Here is a 22178-nt window from a genome sequence, read left to right as displayed (position 1 = left end):
ACAATTTTGGTTAATGAATAAGATTTGTTTAGATTTTCATGTGAGGAGAAAGAAGCAAAGACCAAGAGGTTGAAGTTACAAGGGAATAAAGGGTAGGTGATGGAGGAAGATTATAGAGATGGAATTGGAGAATAGGATATGGAGCCCAGGTGGGGGTTAAGTTTTGGAAGTGCTCCTCACTTCCTCTGAGGAGCAGGACATCAAGGAAATGATCTTTAGGATCTCCATTTCTTCTGATAAAAGCAAAGAAATAGAGGCAGGTATGGAACTTAACATAGTGAACAGGCATTCAAATGATACCATGAGCAAGCTGAGAAGCACTGGCCAGGAGTTCATAAAAGGAATGCTGATTGTCAATAAAGATTCAACTGAAACCATCAATTTGGTACCAGTTTATAAAGTCGTGTAATTCTTTCATCAATCACATGTTTATTAGGTATATTCTATCTCCTAGACACTTTGGTTGTTGCTGGAAGTGCAGAGGATAATAAATCACAGTTTCTGCAGTCTACCGGGACAGAGGAATAAGTATACTAATTAACAAAGCCTTGTGGCGAGGCTTATACCAGAGGAATAAAATTATACAAGCAGAACACAGAGGATGATGGGAAAGGGTCATAGGTCTGGTTGTAAGATAACTGGCTATAATTGAAGCTCTTGGAATTGGAGCCATTCTCCATGAGAGTAGAATCCTGGACGGGGAGGTGGCTCACTGGAATGGAGGAAGTCATGCATCTGTGAGTTAGCAGGTCAGAGGGGCTTCAGACAGAAGTTGACTAGGAAGGTAGAAGGAGTTCTTCTAGACAAGGCCCATGTGTCTGTGGCTCAGATATCTGAATTCTCAATGAATATTTGAGAGAGACCTGGAAGTCCACACATACTGGTGATAAGGCTAGGTAGATGGTGTAATACAGCCAGATGGTGTAAACATCAAAGGAAGAAAGCATTGTACCTGTGAGGGACAGCATCATGGTCTCAAAGTAGCCATTAACAAGACAGAAAATGCTCAAACCATTCCCCAGCCTCCTGGCAAACAAGGCATCATAAGAAAAGCATCCTTCACTCAGGAGAATTTCAGCCAAGACAAGAGGAAAGGAGGGAGTGAGGGGGATAGAGAGAGAGTGATTTGTTAGCTATAGCAAAGGCTGAGGATACCAGAGTCAAGGATGGAAATTGTTGGTTCTGAGATGCCAAAAAGCCTCAGGTGTGACACACTTCCAGAGCCTGCACAGGCCACTGAACCAGATGGTGTCAGTGATCTGAAGATACCAGCAACCTGGGATTGGTCCATTCTTGTCAAGGGATTGTCGGCAGAAGGACCACTGACTTCCCCTCAAGGTCAATGCTGGGAGTAAGCAATATTGTCAATGGTCAGAACCCAGAGAAAAATGCCCTGTAATCCAATATCTTTTTTTCTGAAGTATCTCTTTTCTCTCTGATTATGAAAGAAATATATATTCACTGCACAAAATAAGTTAACACAGAAAGTATGAAGAATAAAATAAAGATCAGTTATAAACCCAGAGGGAGGTAATATAATGGTTGTTAACATTTCCATATCTGGCACTAATAGAATGCTGAGGCATTTGTCAGTTAGGACTCTGACATGTGTCAGTGTTCCTTTTTCTCCCTTTCCTACCCTCTCTTTCACCTTCCATCTTTGGTGCTGCTACCTTTCTAGCTTCCTCTCTGTTCCCCCCAAATTCAGACTTCAACCATGTCTGGTGTAGAATCACCTTACCTTGGAGCCATGCAATTACTCATTAAGCACTGAATGGATGTTGCTGTTGTGGCTGCTGGTGTCACAGGCCTGCTGCAGAGTTGCTAGGCTGTGGCCATTGCACTTGGGATGCCTCTTCTTGTTCTTCCAGGGGCCAGAGACCACGTTGCTGGGCAAGTCTGAAAACCACTTAGCTTTTCATATTCACTTCTCAAAAGAGAAAAATGCCACCTTGGGGATGAGGCTAACCCAACCTTTACAAAAGCCCCTCTGCTGGTAGTAACTCACTACAATTCACCATTAATGTACTGTTTTTTACCAGCAAGATTCAGTCTCTTGACCCAGACACAGCATGGCAGGCCAGTCATTGAATGGTCCTCTGTCAATTAAACATAAACTTCAGTTGCACCGTCACTAGGGGAATAATGGTTTCGGCCCCCTGAAAATAGCTTATGTGTGCTTCAGGTTTTCTCTTGCTGACTCCATTCCCAGAAAAGGGAGGTAAAACATGCCTAGTGAGACAGTACTTTCATTTTTTTGAGCTTGATAAATTTGTCCTTCATTTTACCACATAAGTCAGAACTACTATTTATCACAACCCTGCTAATTTTTTCTTTTCCTCCTTCCTCCCACCTATCTCCTGCCACATCCCCAGAAGCATAAAGCTTTCAATATCTTGCTGTCCATTAGCATAAATAAACTCATGCTTTTAAAGTAAAAATAGATTTAATGCTATATTTGTTAAAGACTACATTACCATAAGAGGATAAAAATATTCTTGAGTAACAGGTAGATCATATACTTTAGAGACAATAATATGCTTTTATTGTGGTTCCCTGAAAGTCGATTATTTTAGCCATATATTAAAACTTTAGGTCTTGAGCACATGTTACATTTCCACTTTAGAAACTGTTAAACCGTGCGGTTTCTCAGGACATGTACTTTCATGTTTTAACTTATTTTTTCTGTTGTCAGTGTATTGTAGGCAGACCAAAAACATGGAGGGCCATTTAAATTCAATCTTTGCTATATGAACCAATGGATAATGTTGTTATAACTTTGTTCCTTGTTTTTGTATTTGTCATTAATTTAAATTTCATGTGATACTTATACATTAGATAAGAAAATACCGGGCTGATAAAGAACAGAAATGGCAGGAAATGGAAATGAGAGGTCTTCGGCGTCTGGAAGAACTGAAGAAATTAATGGCTGAACAGTCAGTAAAAGACAGAGAAAGGTAAAAAAAAAAACCAAAACAGTAAATTGTGTGGTAATAGAAGTCTTTTGTAATGTGTTAAGTGAATGGAATCTTACATAATGTGTTAGGATAAATAATATCAGAGGGAGCATTTTTCTGTACTTAATATGTCCTTGCAATATTTATATTCACAAATTGAAAAGTGATACTTATATTTTAAACTTTCATATTCATACACAAATCTCTAATTTTCCATTTTGTTCCTTAGATAGCTTCCTAGTTAGAATCATCACAGAGAATTTCATAGTATTTGATTGCCCCCTGTGTTTGTGAAATAATACTGGCTGCTGCAGTGACTTAATATTTTGACCTAGAAGAAAGAAACCATTATTCAGAGGAAAAGAGAGACCCATTTACTATGACTGAGGCTGAGAAAGACAATACACAATCATACTGTGCTGTGTGGTATTCCTTTTATTATACTTAAGAGATATTTGATATAGGAAAAACCTTGAATTCCCTAGAATAATGTAATTTTAGAGCTGGAAAGGACATCTGAGATACAGTTTCCTCATTCTATGAGGATTTACTGCACTGAAAGTTAAAATTACTTTTCCCTAGTTTAATGTATCAATCAAGGTCAGTGAAGGGGCAGAGACAACATAGTATTTTGAATAGGGGAAGTTTAAGATAAAAAAATATTAATTCTAAGAAAAATAATTCTCAGTTACGTAAAAGGATATAGAGAAGTTTAAAGAATGTCCCAGGGCTGAAGGAGGGTTCTCATGGAAGAAACAAATTTGAGAGTGCGAACCCTCCTCTCCACAGTTGGGATTCAGATCTCACTGTGGCTGTGGGCTGCCACGTGGTGGGAAAGTCCTTGAATGGGCTCATCCATAAGTTGTTCCCAGTCACTGGGCAAGCAGGAACACCCTACCTGGGTGCAGGATGCCCAAACTGGAAGTCAAGCATTGTGATGCTTACGCTTCCAAGACTTGATGGGAATCTGACGATGAGAGTACTTCTTAAATTTGATGGGAAACTGCCCACAGGGTGCAAATGAGCTCCACAAGCACCCCTGAGTGTACCCCACAAGTGCTGCTGGCAGCCATGAAGCAGGAGCAAGAAGGGGGAGTAAACACAGAAACTAGGAAGGAAAGCCTTTTCCTTCTTCAGAATCCCTCCAGCACCCTTTTCCATCATGGCTAACTGTGCCAGCTACAAAGCAGAAATGTTACAAGGTCCATCTCTATTTTCATAGAGCAGATAATGAAGGGTAGATTTGGAGCTGAGAGACAATAAATTGGTAACTGGCATAGTTATACAGTTTAGCCAGCTCCTGAGTGGATTTTCACAAAAGATAAATTAAAAATAGATCTTTCATTTTGTAACATAAATCATAATAAAGTTTTCTTTACAGTTAGTCAATGTAAAAAAAAAATTGCCTGGAACTCTTCATATTTTCTGCTCAATTTCATTGTGAACCTAAAACTGCTCTAAAAATGAAGTCTATTAAAGTACTAAAAATTACATTTTAGACTTATTGTAGCTTAAGATGACATAACCATTTTACACAACAAAGTTCACTTGTATCTAGGAAGCTTCCTTTGTGACCCATGGAAATAATTTCAAATTCCAGTCACCAAGTTGCAGAGTGAATCTGGGGTTCCACACGGATGCCAGGCAATTCCCCTCAAGCTTCTGAATAAAATTCAGTTGATTTTCCATGTATCTCAGGATTTGTAATTGAGTTTAATCTATTATGAAAAAAATCAAGAATATAGCAAAGCTAGGGCTCAAGGCTAAGTGATGAAACAACCAGTGAGAAATCAGTTAAGCACAAACCAAGATATAAGAGGATACCAGAGGGCAGGCCAGGCCACAGGTCAGAGGCAGAAACAGGCAGTTCAGTATTAAAGGCAAGGCAAATGTGGGGATCAAAAGGCTGGTTGGATAGTCTGAAACTCAGCTAGAGGAACAAAAGAGAGCCCCAGGAATTAAAGGGGGTGGGGAAAAAGGAACAGCGGTGAAGTCCCCGCATGCTTCTAGTAGAATCTACCCTCTTAGCCAAGGAGTTTCTTTGATTACAGAGCCATTTCAGCCTTGTGCTTCTTGTCCCAATAATTATCAAGATAAGCTGATTCAGAACTTTAATTGAAAAGAAGAAAAGGAAAATTAGATGGGCCTGTCTTACATAACATAAAAGAAAAATAAGTATCATATTATAACATAATGAAAACAGTACTAAAGAATAGGAACCAGAAGACCAAGGTTTTAGTATATTATTTGAATGGTGTACGACCTAGGGAAAGTCATTAATTTAACCTCTATTAGGCTCTGTTTTGTTCTTTGTAAAAAAAACTGAACTGGATAACTTTTGAATGCTAAGTGAGCTATCAATTTTTAAGAGTTTATGATCTGTATATTTTACTCATCTGAAATATAGATTCAGATAATTATGAATCCAATCCTTGTATGCCAATGGAAAATCAGTGAGGAGGGCCATTAAAATATCCAGATAATGTATCAGAACATAATTCTCAGAAATTTTTGGATGATATTGTAGATAAAAGCACAGTCCTCATTTTGTGATTTAGAGAGAGAGAATCTAACATGTAAAAACAGCTGATAACTTTTGCTTCTGACAAGAGGAGAAATTGTGTTCTTTTGCAGCCATCCTGATGCTGAGAAATGTGGTTGATTGGTTAAAATGTTTTTCTCCACTACTGAAATACAATTCACAAATCTCATATTTGATATTTTAACTGTAGGCACATTTTTCTCAGGTCAGAATAAGAAGGCTTGAAGCAGTTTCCAGATCTGTTAAAAACACACATACACATAGCCTTGAGAGTTTGAAAACTTTTGATATTTCATTTTTCTATTTTCTAACTCTAATATTAAATTTCTTGAAAACAGTACTCATAAATTAACACATATATTAGGTTAAACCATAAGAAAATTCCCTTTTTATAGGTCAAACAATGGTTAAGTATTGGCAGTTTTATGCAGTTCAACATAATAAAGAGATATAGCAATTTATTTACTAATTACATTTCCTGTCTCAATCTGTTATAAGCTGTCTTGTGCCCTCATCACTTTATTGACATTGTTCTTGACATAGTTTCCACTAACCTCCTAATGCCCTATTTTTATTTCTCAACAATGTCAAAGAAGTGGAGAGGGAAGGCTCTAGAATCAGGTTGTCAACATAAGAATCCCATCTCTATCCTTTATAGCTGTGTGACATTTGGGTAAATTATTTCACATTTCTGTGCTTCAGTTTCTTCACCTATATAATGAAGAAATAAATAGTATATTTTTGGTGGGATTGTTGCAAGAAATAAGTGAGATATTAAATGGAATGCACACACAGTGAACATCCATTAGATATAAAGATTACTGTCAATTGATGTTTTAAAACATGTGATACTAACGTAATTTGTTCTCAAAATATTTAAGCATTTTAAATGTTTTAAATAAAAGGTGTAATAATGGGGACACTTTTCAAAACTGAAATATAGTTGATTTACAATGTTGTGGCAATCTCTGCTGTACAGCAAAGTGACTTAGTTTTAAATTTTTATGCATTCTTTTTTTAAAAGATTCCTTTCCATTATGTTTATCCCAGGAGATTGTATATAGTTCCCTGTGCTATATACTAAGACCTTGCTGTTTATCCATTTTAAATGTAATAGCTTGCATCTACCAGCCCCAAATTCCTAGTCCATCGCCCTCCACCCTCCTGCCCCAGCTTGGAAACCACAAGTCTGATCTCTGTGTCTGTGAGTCTGACTCTGTTTCATTTCATTTGTGTCATATTTTAGATTCCACATATAAGTGATATCATATGGTGTTTATCTTTCTCCTGACTTACCTCACTTAGTATGATAATCTCTAGTGTCATCCATGTTACTGCAAATGGCATTATTTCACACTTTTTATGGCTGAGTAGTACTCCATTGTATATATGTACCACATCTTCTTTATCCATTCATCTGTCAATGAACATTTAGGTTGTTTCCATATTTTGGCTATTGTGAATAGTGCCACTATGAATATAGGGGTGTGTGCATCTTTTTGAATTATAGTTTTGTCTGGGTATATTCCCAGAAACAGGTTTGTTAGATCATATGGTAATTCTATTTCTAGTTTTCTGAGGACTCTCTGGGTGGCTCAATGGTAAAGAATCTTCCTACCAATGCAGAAGATGTAGGTTGGAGCTCTGGGTTGGGAAGACCCCGGAGAAGGAAATGGCAATGTACTCCAGTATTCTTGCCTGGAAAATCTCATGGACAGAGAAACCTGGTGGGCTACAGTCCATGGGGTCACACAGAGTCAGACACAACTTAGTGACTGAGCATGCTTGCATGGGGAACCTCCATACTGTTTTCCACAGTGGCTGTACCAAGTTACATTCCCACCAATGGCATAGGAGGATTCCCTTTTCTCCACATTCTCTCTAGCATTTGCTGTTTGTAGACTTTTTAATGATGGCCATTCTGACCATTTGAGGAGGTACTGTCTCCCATTGTATTTGCATATCTCTAATTATTAGTGATAGTGAGCATCTTCTCACGTACCTACTGACTATCTGTATGTCTTCTTTGAAGAAATGTCTATTGAGGTCTTCTGCCTATTTTCCAGGTGGGTGAGTTGTTTGTTCATTGTTGAGTTGTATGAGCTGTATGTATATTTTGGGAGACCCTCATGCAATCTCTCCACTGGAAGTCTTCTCTGATATCAGCTGTTTAATACATACATACAAATTATATATGCCTAAGTCCAAAATCACTGCAGATGGTGATGCAGCCATGAAATTAAAAGATGCTTACTCCTTGGAAGAAAAGTTATGACCAACCTAGATAGCATATTCAAAAGCAGAGACATTACTTTTCCAACAAAGGTCCGTCTAGTCAAGGCTATGGTTTTTCCAGTGGTCATGTATGGATGTGAGAGTTGAACTGTGAAGAAAGCTGAGTGCCGAAGAATTGATGCTTTTGAACTATGGTGTTGGAGAAGACGCTTGAGAGTCCCTTGGACTGCAAGGAGATCCAACCAGTCCATTCTGAAGGAGATCAGCCCTGGGATTTCTTTAGAAGGAATGATGCTAAAGCTGAAACTCCAATACTTTGGCCACCTCATGCGAAGAGTTGCCTCATTGGAAAAGACTCTGATGCTGGGAGGGATTGCGGGCAGGAGGAGAAGGGGACGACAGAGGATGAGATGGCTGCATGGCATCACCGACTCGATGGACATGAGTTTGAGTGAAGTCCGGGAGTTGGTGATGAACAGGGAGGCCTGGCGTGCTGCGGTTCGTGGGGTCTCAAAGAGTTGGACACGACTGAGCGACTGAACTGAACTGAACCCCTTTCTGGTGGCAAAGTACATAGATTCCCTACAGGAAGCAGACAAATTAGGAAAAGACAAGACTCCCCTCCTGAACCATGACACACAGCTTGACAAGCAGAGGCAAAACTGGACATCATACCCCATTTTTACTCCTGGCTAAGCATCACTTTTGCAAACCACAATCTTCAAAATGGATATCCCTGCAAATAAACCAACCTAATTCTTTTAAAATATTATGTATTATCCATGTTGCTTCTAAAGTTTAGCCATCTGGTATTTCTTTCATGAAAGATGTGAGCTCAGTTTCTGACTTTTATGAAAGTTGCCCAGTGTCGTGTCCAGCTCTGCAACCCCATGAACTATACAGTCCATGGAATTCTCCAGGCCAGAATACTGGAATGGTTAGATATTCCCTTCTCCAGGGGATCTTCACAACCCAGGGATCGAACCCAGGTCTACCTCATTGCAGGCTGATTCTTTACCAGCTGAGCCACCAGGGAAGCCTTTCATATTTCTAAACTGATGGACCACCATCTCTACACCAGTTATATAATGATTCATCCTTTCCCCCTGATTTTAATGCCACTCTTTTATTATATATTACATTTCTAATTATGCTTTTATATCCATATAGACACTTGACTAGATTAAATAAAAACTGATCTATATTTTTATTTCTACATCAATAACATGCTGTTTTAATTATTGTTTTTCTGTTTTAATAATTTTGTGTTCATTCATTGTTCTTTTCAAAAATATGTTAGTTACTATATCCTTTCAATTTTAAAATCTGTTAATTTTTTGCATTGAAACTTTGTTATTGAGAGCTGATTTATGTGCCAAATTTAATCTCCATTCTAGGACCATCGTTCCAGAGTAGCTCTCCAGTTCAAATCTCTTCTTAGGTTCTCTGGAAGATTTCATGGTTTTTGTTTTGCTCTGTTATTTTTTTTGTTTTTCTGGTGAAGACCTGAAAATTATTTTGGAATAAGTAGAACTGAGTGACCAAGAAGCCAATTATAAATTTTCTTTAGTCACTATGTGAAAAGTGTCTGAACTAGAAAGTGGCAGTGGGGATGCAGAGGTGATAGACTCTTACGAAGTACCTAGATTAGGTAAAATTAATTTCACTGAGGAAGGTGTTTGAAGTAAAACAGAGGAAACAGTATGATCCTGAATATTATAGAGCTTTTTCTGTCCTCTTGGGTTTAAAGCTTTTAGTTATTTTGTTTTCAATCTCTTTTACTTTCTGATAAATTCGTTTGCATATACTATCTATGTATCTTTGACCACTTTCTACATGGTTTGAAATATGTTTTTATTATTTAATTTTTAAATAGTTTAGGTTTCATTTTTGATGTCCTAACAATATATTGGTAGGGTGCTTGACAAAGGCAAGGTTGCTAACAGTTTTTAATTTCTTTAACTTTTCTATTTTCTGTCTTTCATAAAGATGAGTAAAAATTCAGCATGATTTATGGGAAGCTAGTAATGCTGCTACTTTTAACATATAAAACCTTCATTGAAGAATAATTTATGTTATCATAAATTCCTCTTTTAAGTGTACAATTAAATGATTTACACTTATATAAGGGCTTCCCTCATAGCTCAGTTGGTAAAGAATCTGCCTGCAATGCAGGAGACCTAGGTTCAAAACCTGGGTCAGGAAGATCCTCAAGAGAAGGAAATGGCAATCTACTCCAGTATTCTTGCCTGAAGAATCCCATAGAGGAGCCTGGCAGGTATAGTCCATGGGGTCTCAAAATTCAGACACGACTTAGTGACTAAACAACCACCAGGGGCTTCCCAGGTGGCGCTAGTTGTAATAAACCCCTCAGACAATGCAGGAGATACAAGAGATGTCAGTTTGATCCCTGGGCAGGTAAGATCCCTTGGAGGAGGGCATGGCAACCCATGCTAGTATTCTTGCATGGAGAATCCTACTGACAGAGGAGCCTGGCAGGTTTCAGTCCATGGAGTCTCAAGGACACAACTGAAGCGACCTAGCACGCATGCACACATACTTATATAGAATAAATATATGTAATTCTACAACCATCCCTATAGTCCAGTCTTAAATCATTTTCCTCACCCCTAAAAGATTTTCATGCTTATTTGCATTAATTCCCAATCCCCCTCCTAGCTTCAAATGACCATTAATCTATTTCTGACTCAAAGATTTGCCTTTTCTAGACATATTATATAAACGTAACACACTGAATTATTTTATTTAGCATAATGTTCTTGAGGCTCATCCATATAGTTGTGTGTATTATTAGCTTTTTTCCTTTTGTATTGAATAATATTCCACTTCAGCATTACTTTTTTAAATTAATTAATTAATTTTTTTACTGTACAATATTGTATTGGTTTTGCCATACATCAACATGAATCCACCATGGGTGTACACGTGTTCCCCATCCTCAACCCTCCTCCCACCTCCCTCCCCATCCCATCCCTCAGGGTCATCCCAGTGCACCAGCCCCGAGTACCCTGTATCATGCATTGAACCTGGACTGGCGATTCATTTCACATGTGATAATTTACATGTTTCAATGCCATTCTCGCAAATCATCCCACCCTCACCCTTTCCTACAGAGTCCAAAAGACTGTTTTATACATCTGTGTCTTTTTTGCTGTCTTGTATACAGGGTTATCGTTACCATCTTTCTAAATTCCATATATATGCGTTAGTATACTGTATTGGTGTTTTTCTTTCTGGCTTACTTCACTCTGTAGAATAGGCTCCAGTTTCATCCACCTCATTAGAACTGATTCAAATGTATTCTTTTTAATGGCTGAGTAATACTCCATTGTGTATATGTACCACAGCTTTCTTATCCATTCATCTGCTGATGGACATCTAGGTTGCTTCCATATCCTGGCTATTATAAACAGTGCTGCGATGAACATTGGGATACACATGTCTCTTTCAATTCTGGTTTCCTTGGTGTGTATGCCCAGCAGTGGGATTGCTGGGTCATAAGGCAGTTCTATTTCCAGTTTTTTAAGGACTCTCCACACTGTTCTCCATAGTGGCTGTACTAGTTTGCATTCCCACCAACAGTGTAAGAGGGTTCCCTTTTCTCCACACCCTCTCCTGCATTTATTGTTTGTAGACTTTTGGATAGCAGCCATTCTGACTGACGTGAAATGGTACCTCTTTGTGGTTTTGATTTGCATTTCTCTGATAATGAGTGATGTTGAGCATCTTTTCATATGTTTGTTAGCCATCTGTATGTCTTCTTTGGAGAAATGTCTGTTTAGTTCTTTGGCCCACTTTTTGATTGGGTCGTTTATTTTTCTGGAATTGAGCTGCAGGAGTTGCTTGTATATTTTTGAGATTAATTCTTTGTCCGTTGCTTCATTTGCTATTATTTTCTCCCATTCTGAAGGCTGTTTTCACCTTGCTAACTCCATTCACCATTGCAACAAAAAGAATAAAATACTTAGGAATATATCTACCTAAAAAAACTAAAGACCTATATATAGAAAACTATAAAATATTGGTGAAAGAAATCAAACAAATAGATGGAGAAATATACCATGTTCATGGATTGGAAGAATCAATATAGTGAAAATGAAGATACTACCCAAAGTAATCTGTAGATTCGATGCAATGCCTATCAAGCTACCAACAGTATTTTTCAGAGAACTAGAACAAATAATTTCACAATTTGTATGGAAATACAAAAAACGTCAAATAGCCAAAGCAATCTTGGGAAAGAAGAATGGAACTGGAGGAATCAACCTGCCTGACTTCAGGCTCTACTACAAAGCCACAGTCATCAAGAAAGTATGGTACTGGCACAAAGACAGAAATATAGATCAATGGAACAAAATAGAAAGCCCAGAGATAAATCCACACACCTATAGACACCTTATCTTTGACAAAGGAGACAAGAATATACAATGGTGAAAAGACAATCTCTTTAACAAGTGATACTGGGAAAACTGGTCAACCACTTGTAAAAGAATGAAACTAGATCACTTTCTAACACCATACAAAAAATAAACTCGAAATGGATTAAAGATCTAAATGTAAGACCAGAAACTATAAAACTCCTAGAGTAAAACATAGGCAAAACACTCTCCAACATAAACCACAGCAGGATCCTCTATGACCCACCTCCCAGAATATTGGAAATAAAAGCAAAAATAAACAAATGAGACCTAATTAAAATTAAAAGCTTCTGTACAACAAAGGAAACTATAAGCAAGATGAAAAGACAGCATTACTTTTTAAATCTGTTTTTCAAGGCAATGCTGTTTCCTTTCTTGTTGGTAAAATATTAATATTAATGTATGCAAAATAGTATAAGAGGAAGTTTTAAAATGTATGTAAAGTGTGATATCAATATAACATAAGACTTTAATTTGTACCAGGGTGACATATTCACTCACATTATCCCAAATATTTGAAGAGTAGTAACTGATCTCATGGGGTCGCAAGGAGTCGGACACGACTGAGCGACTGAACTGAACTGAACTGAACTGATCTCAACTTCCTTATGAGCCCCCTTCTTGTAGGGTAGTAAGACAAATGGAAACTTTTAAATTAAAAGCATGTTAGGTTCTTTCATTTCTTTTTCTAAATTTTATTTAATTTTTAATTGAAAGATAATTGCTTTACAGAATTTTGTAGTTTTCTGTCAAACATCAACATGAATCAGCCATATGTACATATGTCTACTAACTCTTGAACCTTCCTCCCATCTCCCTCCCAATCCCACCCCTCTATGTTGACACAGATCCCCTGTTTGAGTTCCCTGAGATATACAGCAGATTCCCATTGGCTATCTATTTTACCTCAAATCCTGAAAGATGATGCTGTGAAAGTGCTGCACTCAATATGGCAGCAAATTTGGAAAACTCAGTAGTGGCCGCAGAACTGAAAAAGGTCAGTTTTCATTCCAATCCCAAAGAAAGGCAATGCTGAAGAATGCTCAAACTACTACACAATTGCACTCATCTCACACACTAGTAAAGCAATGCTCAAAATTCTCCAAGCCAGGCTTCAGCAATACACGAACCGTGAACTTCCAGATGTTCAAGCTGGTATTAGAAAAGGCAGAGGAACCAGAGATCAAATTGCCAACATCTGATGGATCATCAAAAAAGCAAGTGAGTTCCAGAAAAACATCTATTTCTGCTTTATTGACTATGCCAAAGCCTTTGACTGTGTGGATCACAATAAACTGTGGGAAATTCTTCAAGAGATGGGAATACCAGACCACCTAAACTGCCTCTGAGAAACCTATATGCAGGTCAGGAAGCAACAGTTAGAACTTGACATGGAACAACAGACTGGTTCCAAATAGGAAAAGGAGTACGTCAAGGCTGTATATTGTCACCCTGCTTATTTAACTTCTATGCAGAGTACATCATGAGAAGAGCTGGGCTGGAAGAAGCACAAGCTGGAATCAAGATTGCCGGGAGAAATATCAATAACCTCAGATATGCAGATGACACCACCCTTATGGCACAAAGTGAAGAGGAACTAAAAAGCCTGTTGATGAAAGTGAAAGAGGAGAGTGAAGAAGTTGACTTAAAGCTCAACATTCAGAATTTCCATTCTTTGCTGCAATAGGTTCACCTGGAAAGCATTTGAAAGTTCTGATGTCCAGGTCAGGCCCCAGACCAGTTAGATCGGAATCCCTGGCAATGGGATTTCTGCCTAAATAGTTTTTGAAAATCCTCAAGTGATTCTGCAATGCAGCAACATTTGAGAACCAGTTTACTAGAGTTCTTTCCATACTTTTTGAAGTATGGGCCTCTAATTATCTATTGGATTCTTGAGAACATTTCACTTTTTTAGAAGTGCTCCTAGTTTCTCTTTCCTCAATGCTACATCCTCACTGAAATAGTTCAGGAAAGTCATGTAGGCAAAACTTTATATTCATGGAAGAGTTTATCAATTACAAGAATCTTCTGTAAGCAGAAATCTTACATGTTTCTCATTAAGCAGGTGTGTGTGTGTGTTTGCAAAGATGTTTAGCAATAACGAACACTAGTTCTTATTTTCTCCAAAAGAGGAGAGTTTTCCTATGTTGTAAAACAAACATTTGAAGTTGAAGATGGCAGTGGCTATTTCGAAGTAAGGAACTAGAGTCAGCTGCCTTCCTAACACTAAATTGGTTTTCTTAATCTAGTGTGTATTTCGGGGTGCATGCCAACAGGAGGGAATTGACAGTTATTGCATTTTCTAAGTAGTATAGCCAGATGTTTCTCTCTATTTTCCATGTCTTTTCCTAACAATATGTAAAATTCAGCATGTTGTATTAGAAGAAATTGAAAACTTTTAAAGTGGGTCCACAGTCTAATCTTTGAGATTTTAAAGAGTATGTTTAGTAAAGTGACTTCAATAGAAACTTAATAAACGTTTGTTATGCTTTTGCTTCTCAGCATGAGATTTCCCCAAATTAGTGGGAAAGTTCTTGTTCATTAAATCTCTGTCAACCAAATCCCCATTACAAGTACTTTTGCCAAATTATGTCAACCACGGATCACCATGAGGCATTAAACAAATAGAGTTCTTAGCAAGGCTTCCTGTTTTGTTTTTTAAATGATATTATAAAAGTTTCACAAATTACCATTCATTTAAAAGACTGAAAGAGACCCCAGTGACAGACAACAAGCAGTCTTACAACCCGTAGAGGTGAATAAAAATAATAACTTGTAGAATCTGCTCATCAGTGTAAAACTGTAAAACTGACTATGGCTTTTGTGTATATGTGTGTCCATATTTTTTTATATACTGGATGATCATTTGATAACAGATCATTTGGACATAATCATAGTAGTCCAAATAATGGGAGAAAAGGAAAGATATACCTATCTGAATGCAGAGTTCCAAAGAATAGCAAGAAGAGATGAGAAAGCCTTCTTAAGTGAACACGGCAAAGAAACAGAGGAAAACAATAGAATGGGAAAGACTAGAGATCTCTTCAAGAAAATTAGAGATACCAAGGGAACATTTCATGCAAAGATGGGCTCAATAAAGGACAGAAACAGTATGGACTTAACAGGAGCAGAAGATATTAAGAAGAGGTTGCAAGAATACATTGAAGAACTACACAAAAAAAGATCTAAATGACCCAGATAACCATGATGGTGTGATCACTCACTGAGAGACAAGACATCCTGGAGTGCGAAGCCCAGTGGGCCTTAGGAAGCATCACTATGAATAAAACTAGTGGAGGTGATGGAATTCCAGCTAACCTATTTCAAATCCTAAAAGATGATACTGTGAAAGTGCTGCACTCAATATGCCAGGGAAATTGGAAAGTTCAGCAGTGGCCACAGGACTGAAAAAGGTCAGTTTTCATTCCAATCCCAAGAAAAGCAATGCCAAAGAACGTTCAAACTACTGCACAATTGCACTCATCTCACATGCTAGCAAAGTAATACTGAAAACTCTCAAGCTAGGTTTCAACAGTGTGTGAACTGAGAACTTCCAGATGTTCAAGCTGGATTTAGAAAAGGCAGAGGAACCAGAGATCAAATTGCCAATATCCATTGGATCATAGAAAAAGCAAGAGAATTCCAGAAAAACGTCTGCTTCATTAACTATGCTAAAGCCTTTGACTGTGTGGATCACAACAAACTGTGAAAAATTCTTAAAGAGGAATAGCAGACCACTTACCTGCCTCCTGAGAAACCTGTACGCAGGTGAAGAAGTAACAGTTAGAACTGGACATGGAACACCAGACAGTTTCCAAATTGGGAAAGGACTATGTCAAAGGAGTACTGTATATTGTCACCCTGCTTATTTAACTTATATCAGCGTACATCATGAGAAATGCTGGGCTGGATGAAGCACAAGCTAGAATCAAGATTTCCAGGAGAAGTTTTCCTATGTTGTAAAACAAACATTTGAAGTTGAAGATGGCAGTGGCTATTTCGAAGTAAGGAACTAGAGTCAGCTGCCTTCCTAACACTAAATTGGTTTTCTTAATCTAGTGTGTATTTCGGGGTGCATGCCAACAGGAGGGAATTGACAGTTATTGCATTTTCTAAGTAGTATAGCCAGATGTTTCTCTCTATTTTCCATGTCTTTTCCTAACAATATGTAAAATTCAGCATGTTGTATTAGAAGAAATTGAAAACTTTTAAAGTGGGTCCACAGTCTAATCTTTGAGATTTTAAAGAGTATGTTTAGTAAAGTGACTTCAATAGAAACTTAATAAACGTTTGTTATGCTTTTGCTTCTCAGCATGAGATTTCCCCAAATTAGTGGGAAAGTTCTTGTTCATTAAATCTCTGTCAACCAAATCCCCATTACAAGTACTTTTGCCAAATTATGTCAACCACGGATCACCATGAGGCATTAAACAAATAGAGTTCTTAGCAAGGCTTCCTGTTTTGTTTTTTAAATGATATTATAAAAGTTTCACAAATTACCATTCATTTAAAAGACTGAAAGAGACCCCAGTGACAGACAACAAGCAGTCTTACAACCCGTAGAGGTGAATAAAAATAATAACTTGTAGAATCTGCTCATCAGTGTAAAACTGTAAAACTGACTATGGCTTTTGTGTATATGTGTGTCCATATTTTTTTATATACTGGATGATCATTTGATAACAGATCATTTGGACATAATCATAGTAGTCCAAATAATGGGAGAAAAGGAAAGATATACCTATCTGAATGCAGAGTTCCAAAGAATAGCAAGAAGAGATGAGAAAGCCTTCTTAAGTGAACACGGCAAAGAAACAGAGGAAAACAATAGAATGGGAAAGACTAGAGATCTCTTCAAGAAAATTAGAGATACCAAGGGAACATTTCATGCAAAGATGGGCTCAATAAAGGACAGAAACAGTATGGACTTAACAGGAGCAGAAGATATTAAGAAGAGGTTGCAAGAATACATTGAAGAACTACACAAAAAAGATCTAAATGACCCAGATAACCATGATGGTGTGATCACTCACTGAGAGACAAGACATCCTGGAGTGCGAAGCCCAGTGGGCCTTAGGAAGCATCACTATGAATAAAACTAGTGGAGGTGATGGAATTCCAGCTAACCTATTTCAAATCCTAAAAGATGATACTGTGAAAGTGCTGCACTCAATATGCCAGGGAAATTGGAAAGTTCAGCAGTGGCCACAGGACTGAAAAAGGTCAGTTTTCATTCCAATCCCAAAGAAAAGCAATGCCAAAGAACGTTCAAACTACTGCACAATTGCACTCATCTCACATGCTAGCAAAGTAATACTGAAAACTCTCCAAGCTAGGTTTCAACAGTGTGTGAACTGAGAACTTTCAGATGTTCAAGCTGGATTTAGAAAAGGCAGAGGAACCAGAGATCAAATTGCCAATATCCATTGGATCATAGAAAAAGCAAGAGAATTCCAGAAAAACGTCTGCTTCATTAACTATGCTAAAGCCTTTGACTGTGTGGATCACAACAAACTGTGAAAAATTCTTAAAGAGGGAATAGCAGACCACTTACCTGCCTCCTGAGAAACCTGTACGCAGGTGAAGAAGTAACAGTTAGAACTGGACATGGAACACCAGACAGTTTCCAAATTGGGAAAGGACTATGTCAAAGGAGTACTGTATATTGTCACCCTGCTTATTTAACTTATATCAGCGTACATCATGAGAAATGCTGGGCTGGATGAAGCACAAGCTAGAATCAAGATTTCCAGGAGACATATCAATAACCTCAGATAAGCAGATGACACCACCCTTATGGCACAAAGCAAAGAGGAACTAAAGAGTCTTTTGATGAAAGTGGAAGAGAAGAATAAAAAAGTTGGTTTAAAACTCAACATTCAAAAGATGAAGATTATGGCATTCAGTCCCATCATTTCATGGCAAATAGATGGAGAAACAATGGAAACAGTGAGAGACTTTTTTTCTTGGGCTCCAAAATCACTGCAGATGGTGACTGCAGCCATGAAATTAAAAGACACTTACTCCTTGGAAGAAAAGCTATGACAAACCTAGATAGCATATTCAAAAGCAGAGACATTACTTTGCCAACAAAGGTCTGTCTAGTCAAGGCTATGGTTTTTCCAATAGTCACGTATGGATGTGAACATTGAACCATAGAGAAGCACCAAAGATCTGATGCTTTTGAACTGTGGTGTTGAAGAAGACTCTTTAGAGTTCCTTGGACTGCAAGGAGATCAAACCAGTGAATCCTAAAGGAAGTCAATCCTGAATATTCATTGGAAGGACTGAAGCTGAAGCTCCAATACTTTGGCCACCTGATGTGAAGAACTGACTCATTGGAAAAGACCCTGATACTGGGAAAGATTGAAGGCAGGAGGAGATTGGGATGACAGAGGATGAGATATTTGGATGGCGTCACCAACTCGATGGACATGGGTTTGAGCAAGCTCCAGGAGATGATCAAAGACAGGGAAACCTGGTGTGCTGCAGTCCATGGGTTAGATACTACAGAGTTGGGCACTGCTGGGTGACTGAACAACAACAATAGCAGTCCTCAAATGGATCTTAGCTGAGCAAGCATGATCAACAGAGGAAGGCTAAGAAATCTGTGGACAAAGCATAATATGTAGAGTCATTTTAATGTGAAATTGGATAAGCAAAATTGTGCCCTCAGCAGACGAGCATCAGCTGGGCAGGGATGGCTCAGCTGGGAGCTTTCTAAAGGTCTTGGACGGTGATTTATCTCCTGAGTTGCACAAGTCCAACTTCAGATCTGTGGTCCTTTCCAAATCGCAGGCAATTGGAGAATGCTTTTTGCACAGTAGTTTGGGCTACTTTTACTTATTGTTTACAACTTGGATTTTTGACTTTAGAAATCTTTGCTCATTAAAAAAAAGCTACTGGATTTCTACAATACCAAGTTGATTTGTCTGTTGCAGTTACTTGTTTAGGACTTAAAATGAAATATCAGCATGTATGTGTTTGTTTGAGAGCTGGCAGTATTCAGACACCCTTCATAATACAAGTTTAATAGAAAATGAGCATTACTACCTCCCCTTTGTGCCCATCATTATTTTCTTGCATATGTATGTATCACTGAAATGATCATAGATGCTATAATTCCAAATAGAAGAGATAGATTGAGTGGTATTTTCAAGATTAAGTTATGTCATATACTGTTCCCTAGGAACACAGACTTCTTTCTTGTTCCACAGATACTTAAAAGTTTCTCTTTGGGCACTGGGTTGTTTTGAAACTGCATTGCCTTTCTCCCATTCAGCATTTACACTAATACCTAGAGTTAGATGACTTGCTGTTCCTTTTTTGCAGCAAAGAGAGGCAGTGTCGTCCAGCACCCTACACCGTATTCCAGAGTAAATCCTGTGTAAACTGGAGCAACCACACTGGATGGTATTGATGTCTTTAGCTAGGGAGTTTTACTAAGCACTTTCAGGTAATGAAATACTTTTCAGGCATAAACTTTAGGAAGATTTTATAAAGCTGCAGGGCTAGGTAGGCAGAAATTTAGCAGCTATAATGGAAGTATGAAGCCATGATATGAGGAGAAAGGTAATGGCAACTTTCATAAAATGCTACCGCTGTAGTGGATACAACTTGATGTTTATCTTTGTTTGAAACTACTCCTGCAAAAAATATATATACAGAGCTATCAGGTGATATTAAAGTAATTATTTATTGAAAGGAACATATTTGTAATCTGGGTTGTTTTCTTACTTTATATATTTTAATATGAGTTTTATAGAGTCATATAATTTTAGAGCCCCTAGAAATCTCAGAAAGCATCTAGTCCAGCTCCCTTGTATTAAGTAGTGTTCTAGTTTGTAAACAACAGAAATCACTCTCAGGTAATGCGATACTTTCCAGGCAGAAACTTTTGGAAAGTTTTTATAAAGGAAGACTTTATAAAGCTGCAGGGCTAGGTAGGCAGAATTCAACTAGAAAGTCAAATTTTGAAGTAAAATGATTTTGTTGAGAGGTATTTGGGTAGCTTATGGAATCACCTACAGAATCAGCTCAGAAAATGGCTGGAAATAACAGAGACTGTGAAGATCAGAGTCAGGACAGTTACACAACTCCCTGTACAGAATCACCCCAGTGAGTCTAACCACTGACTGTTAGATGCCACTGCCTGCACTTCCTCTTCTGTTGACTCTGGACTCCAGACATCACTGTTGGCAACATGATTCAAATTCCTGCCAGACTGCCACTGCCCATGGCCTTAACAGAGTCTTCACAGGCCTTGCTTCTTAGCATCATTGACTTCTAAGTGAAGCTTGTGATGGGCTGAACTCAGGCCAGAGGCTCATGCTCTAACTGCAAAGGAGGCTGGGAAAGCAAGTATCTGGCATCAGCTGATAGTGGGCATTTCTTCAAAAGAGGAAGAGGGTACAGAAGCTGAGACAAAAAGAAAAAGACTGTCTCTTACAATCCACAACTTTAATTGGGAAAATCAACATGTACCCTTCTTTCTACACTTAAATTATACCAAACTTGCCTTACGCCTAACACTGTGTAATTTTACTTTTTACAACCCAAATCATGCCTACCTCCTTCCTAAAGGGAATCAGTTTAAACTCTCATTTATTATAACATCCATCCCTAAATTTAATATCTTATAGGTGATATGTTTTTGCCATATCATTCTCAAGTCTGTCATGATTCATCTGAATATTTTATGATCAATGAACTAAACTTTAAAGTTTACTACCAATAAACGCCCTCATGTAAAATTGTAAGAAAAAGAGAGACGAAAGAAGCAGACAGAAAATTAGTTTAATAAGTGAGCACATACATATATTTATACATGTTATATAGACAGATATGTATGTATTTGCATGTATATGGTAAATCAAGGATGAGTGCCTTCCTTAGGTAAATGGTTAAGATCACAACTCCAATTTGTGATTTTTCTTCTCTATTATGCATTACATGTGGCCTTTGCTTCTTAGCCAGCTTCTTGGTTGTGTGAGATTCTTTACCTGGTAGGTCAACCTATTCTGGGTTGTATAGGGTGACTTTTATCACTGGCCACGTGATACCAGAAGATGTCCTGGGAATTCCCTCTACTTCTCCCTGTCGCTATTAAATAATAGCAGTCCTATTTCCTTTTGATAGATCAGTTGTTCCAGCCAGCACTGTAACCTCCTTTTCTACCTATTTACTTAGTGTTAAGATAACCCCCCAAAGGCAAATACTTACATTAGCTCCTTGTTGCTATGGTTCAGTTGCTAAGTTGTGTCTGACTCTTTGTGACCCCATGAACTGCAGCACACCAGGCTTCCTTGTCCTTCACCATCAGTCTGAGCTTGCTCAAACTCATGTCCACTGAGTCAGTGATACCATCCAACCATCTCATCCTCTGTTGCCCCCCTCTCCTGCCCTCAATCTTTCCCAGCATCAGAGTCTTTTCCAATGAGTTGGCTCTTCGCATCAGGTGGCCAAAGTATTAGAGCTTCAGCTTCAGCATCAATCCTTCTAATGAGTAGTCATGATTGATTTCCTTTAGGATTGACTGGTTGTATCTCCTTGCTGTCTAAGTGACTCTCAAGAGTCTTCTCCAGCACCACAGTTCAAAACTTTTCCAACACCACAGCCTTCTTTGTGGTCCAGTTCAATGTAACTATTTTTGTCATCCTGGTAGAAGTATTAGAGGTTAACATGAGCAGAGTCTTAAATCTCAGGGATAGGAAACAAATTTTGCAAATGGGTCTTTAAGGTTTGTAATGAAAAAGCAGTGGTCCACCTATGTTCATATACTGACTGTATTGAGAAATAGCACCATATATTGGTCACTATTTCACAGCAAAATCACCTCCTGTAAAATAGCACCCAGCCTCACAAAATATTAGTTCCCAGCTCACGATGTATCTGAGTCTTCAACAGGCCATTTGTCTTGTAAGGATGGCAGCATATGGGCTGCAGCCTGTTGCCTGACATCTTACAGAGTGAAGGGAGTTCCTTAGGATGAAGCAATATCCTGTG

General features: G+C 38.1%; 1 protein-coding gene across 1 annotated transcript in view; it reads left to right on the top strand.

Moving 5' to 3' along the window:
- CCDC148 (coiled-coil domain containing 148) overlaps positions 1–22178 on the top strand; it is a 303432-nt gene that overhangs the window by 230212 nt on the left and 51042 nt on the right. Inside the window, exon 13 of the mRNA XM_070357356.1 lies at positions 2839–2957. Coding sequence (XP_070213457.1) covers positions 2839–2957 — 119 coding nt within the window. The remainder of the gene's footprint in view (positions 1–2838; positions 2958–22178) is intronic.

The sequence above is a fragment of the Bos mutus genome, chromosome 2, assembly GCF_027580195.1.
Source record: "Bos mutus isolate GX-2022 chromosome 2, NWIPB_WYAK_1.1, whole genome shotgun sequence".
Lineage (NCBI taxonomy): Eukaryota > Metazoa > Chordata > Mammalia > Artiodactyla > Bovidae > Bos > Bos mutus.
Note: the sequence above shows the minus strand (reverse complement) of the source record. Positions and strands in the feature narration are given on the sequence as shown.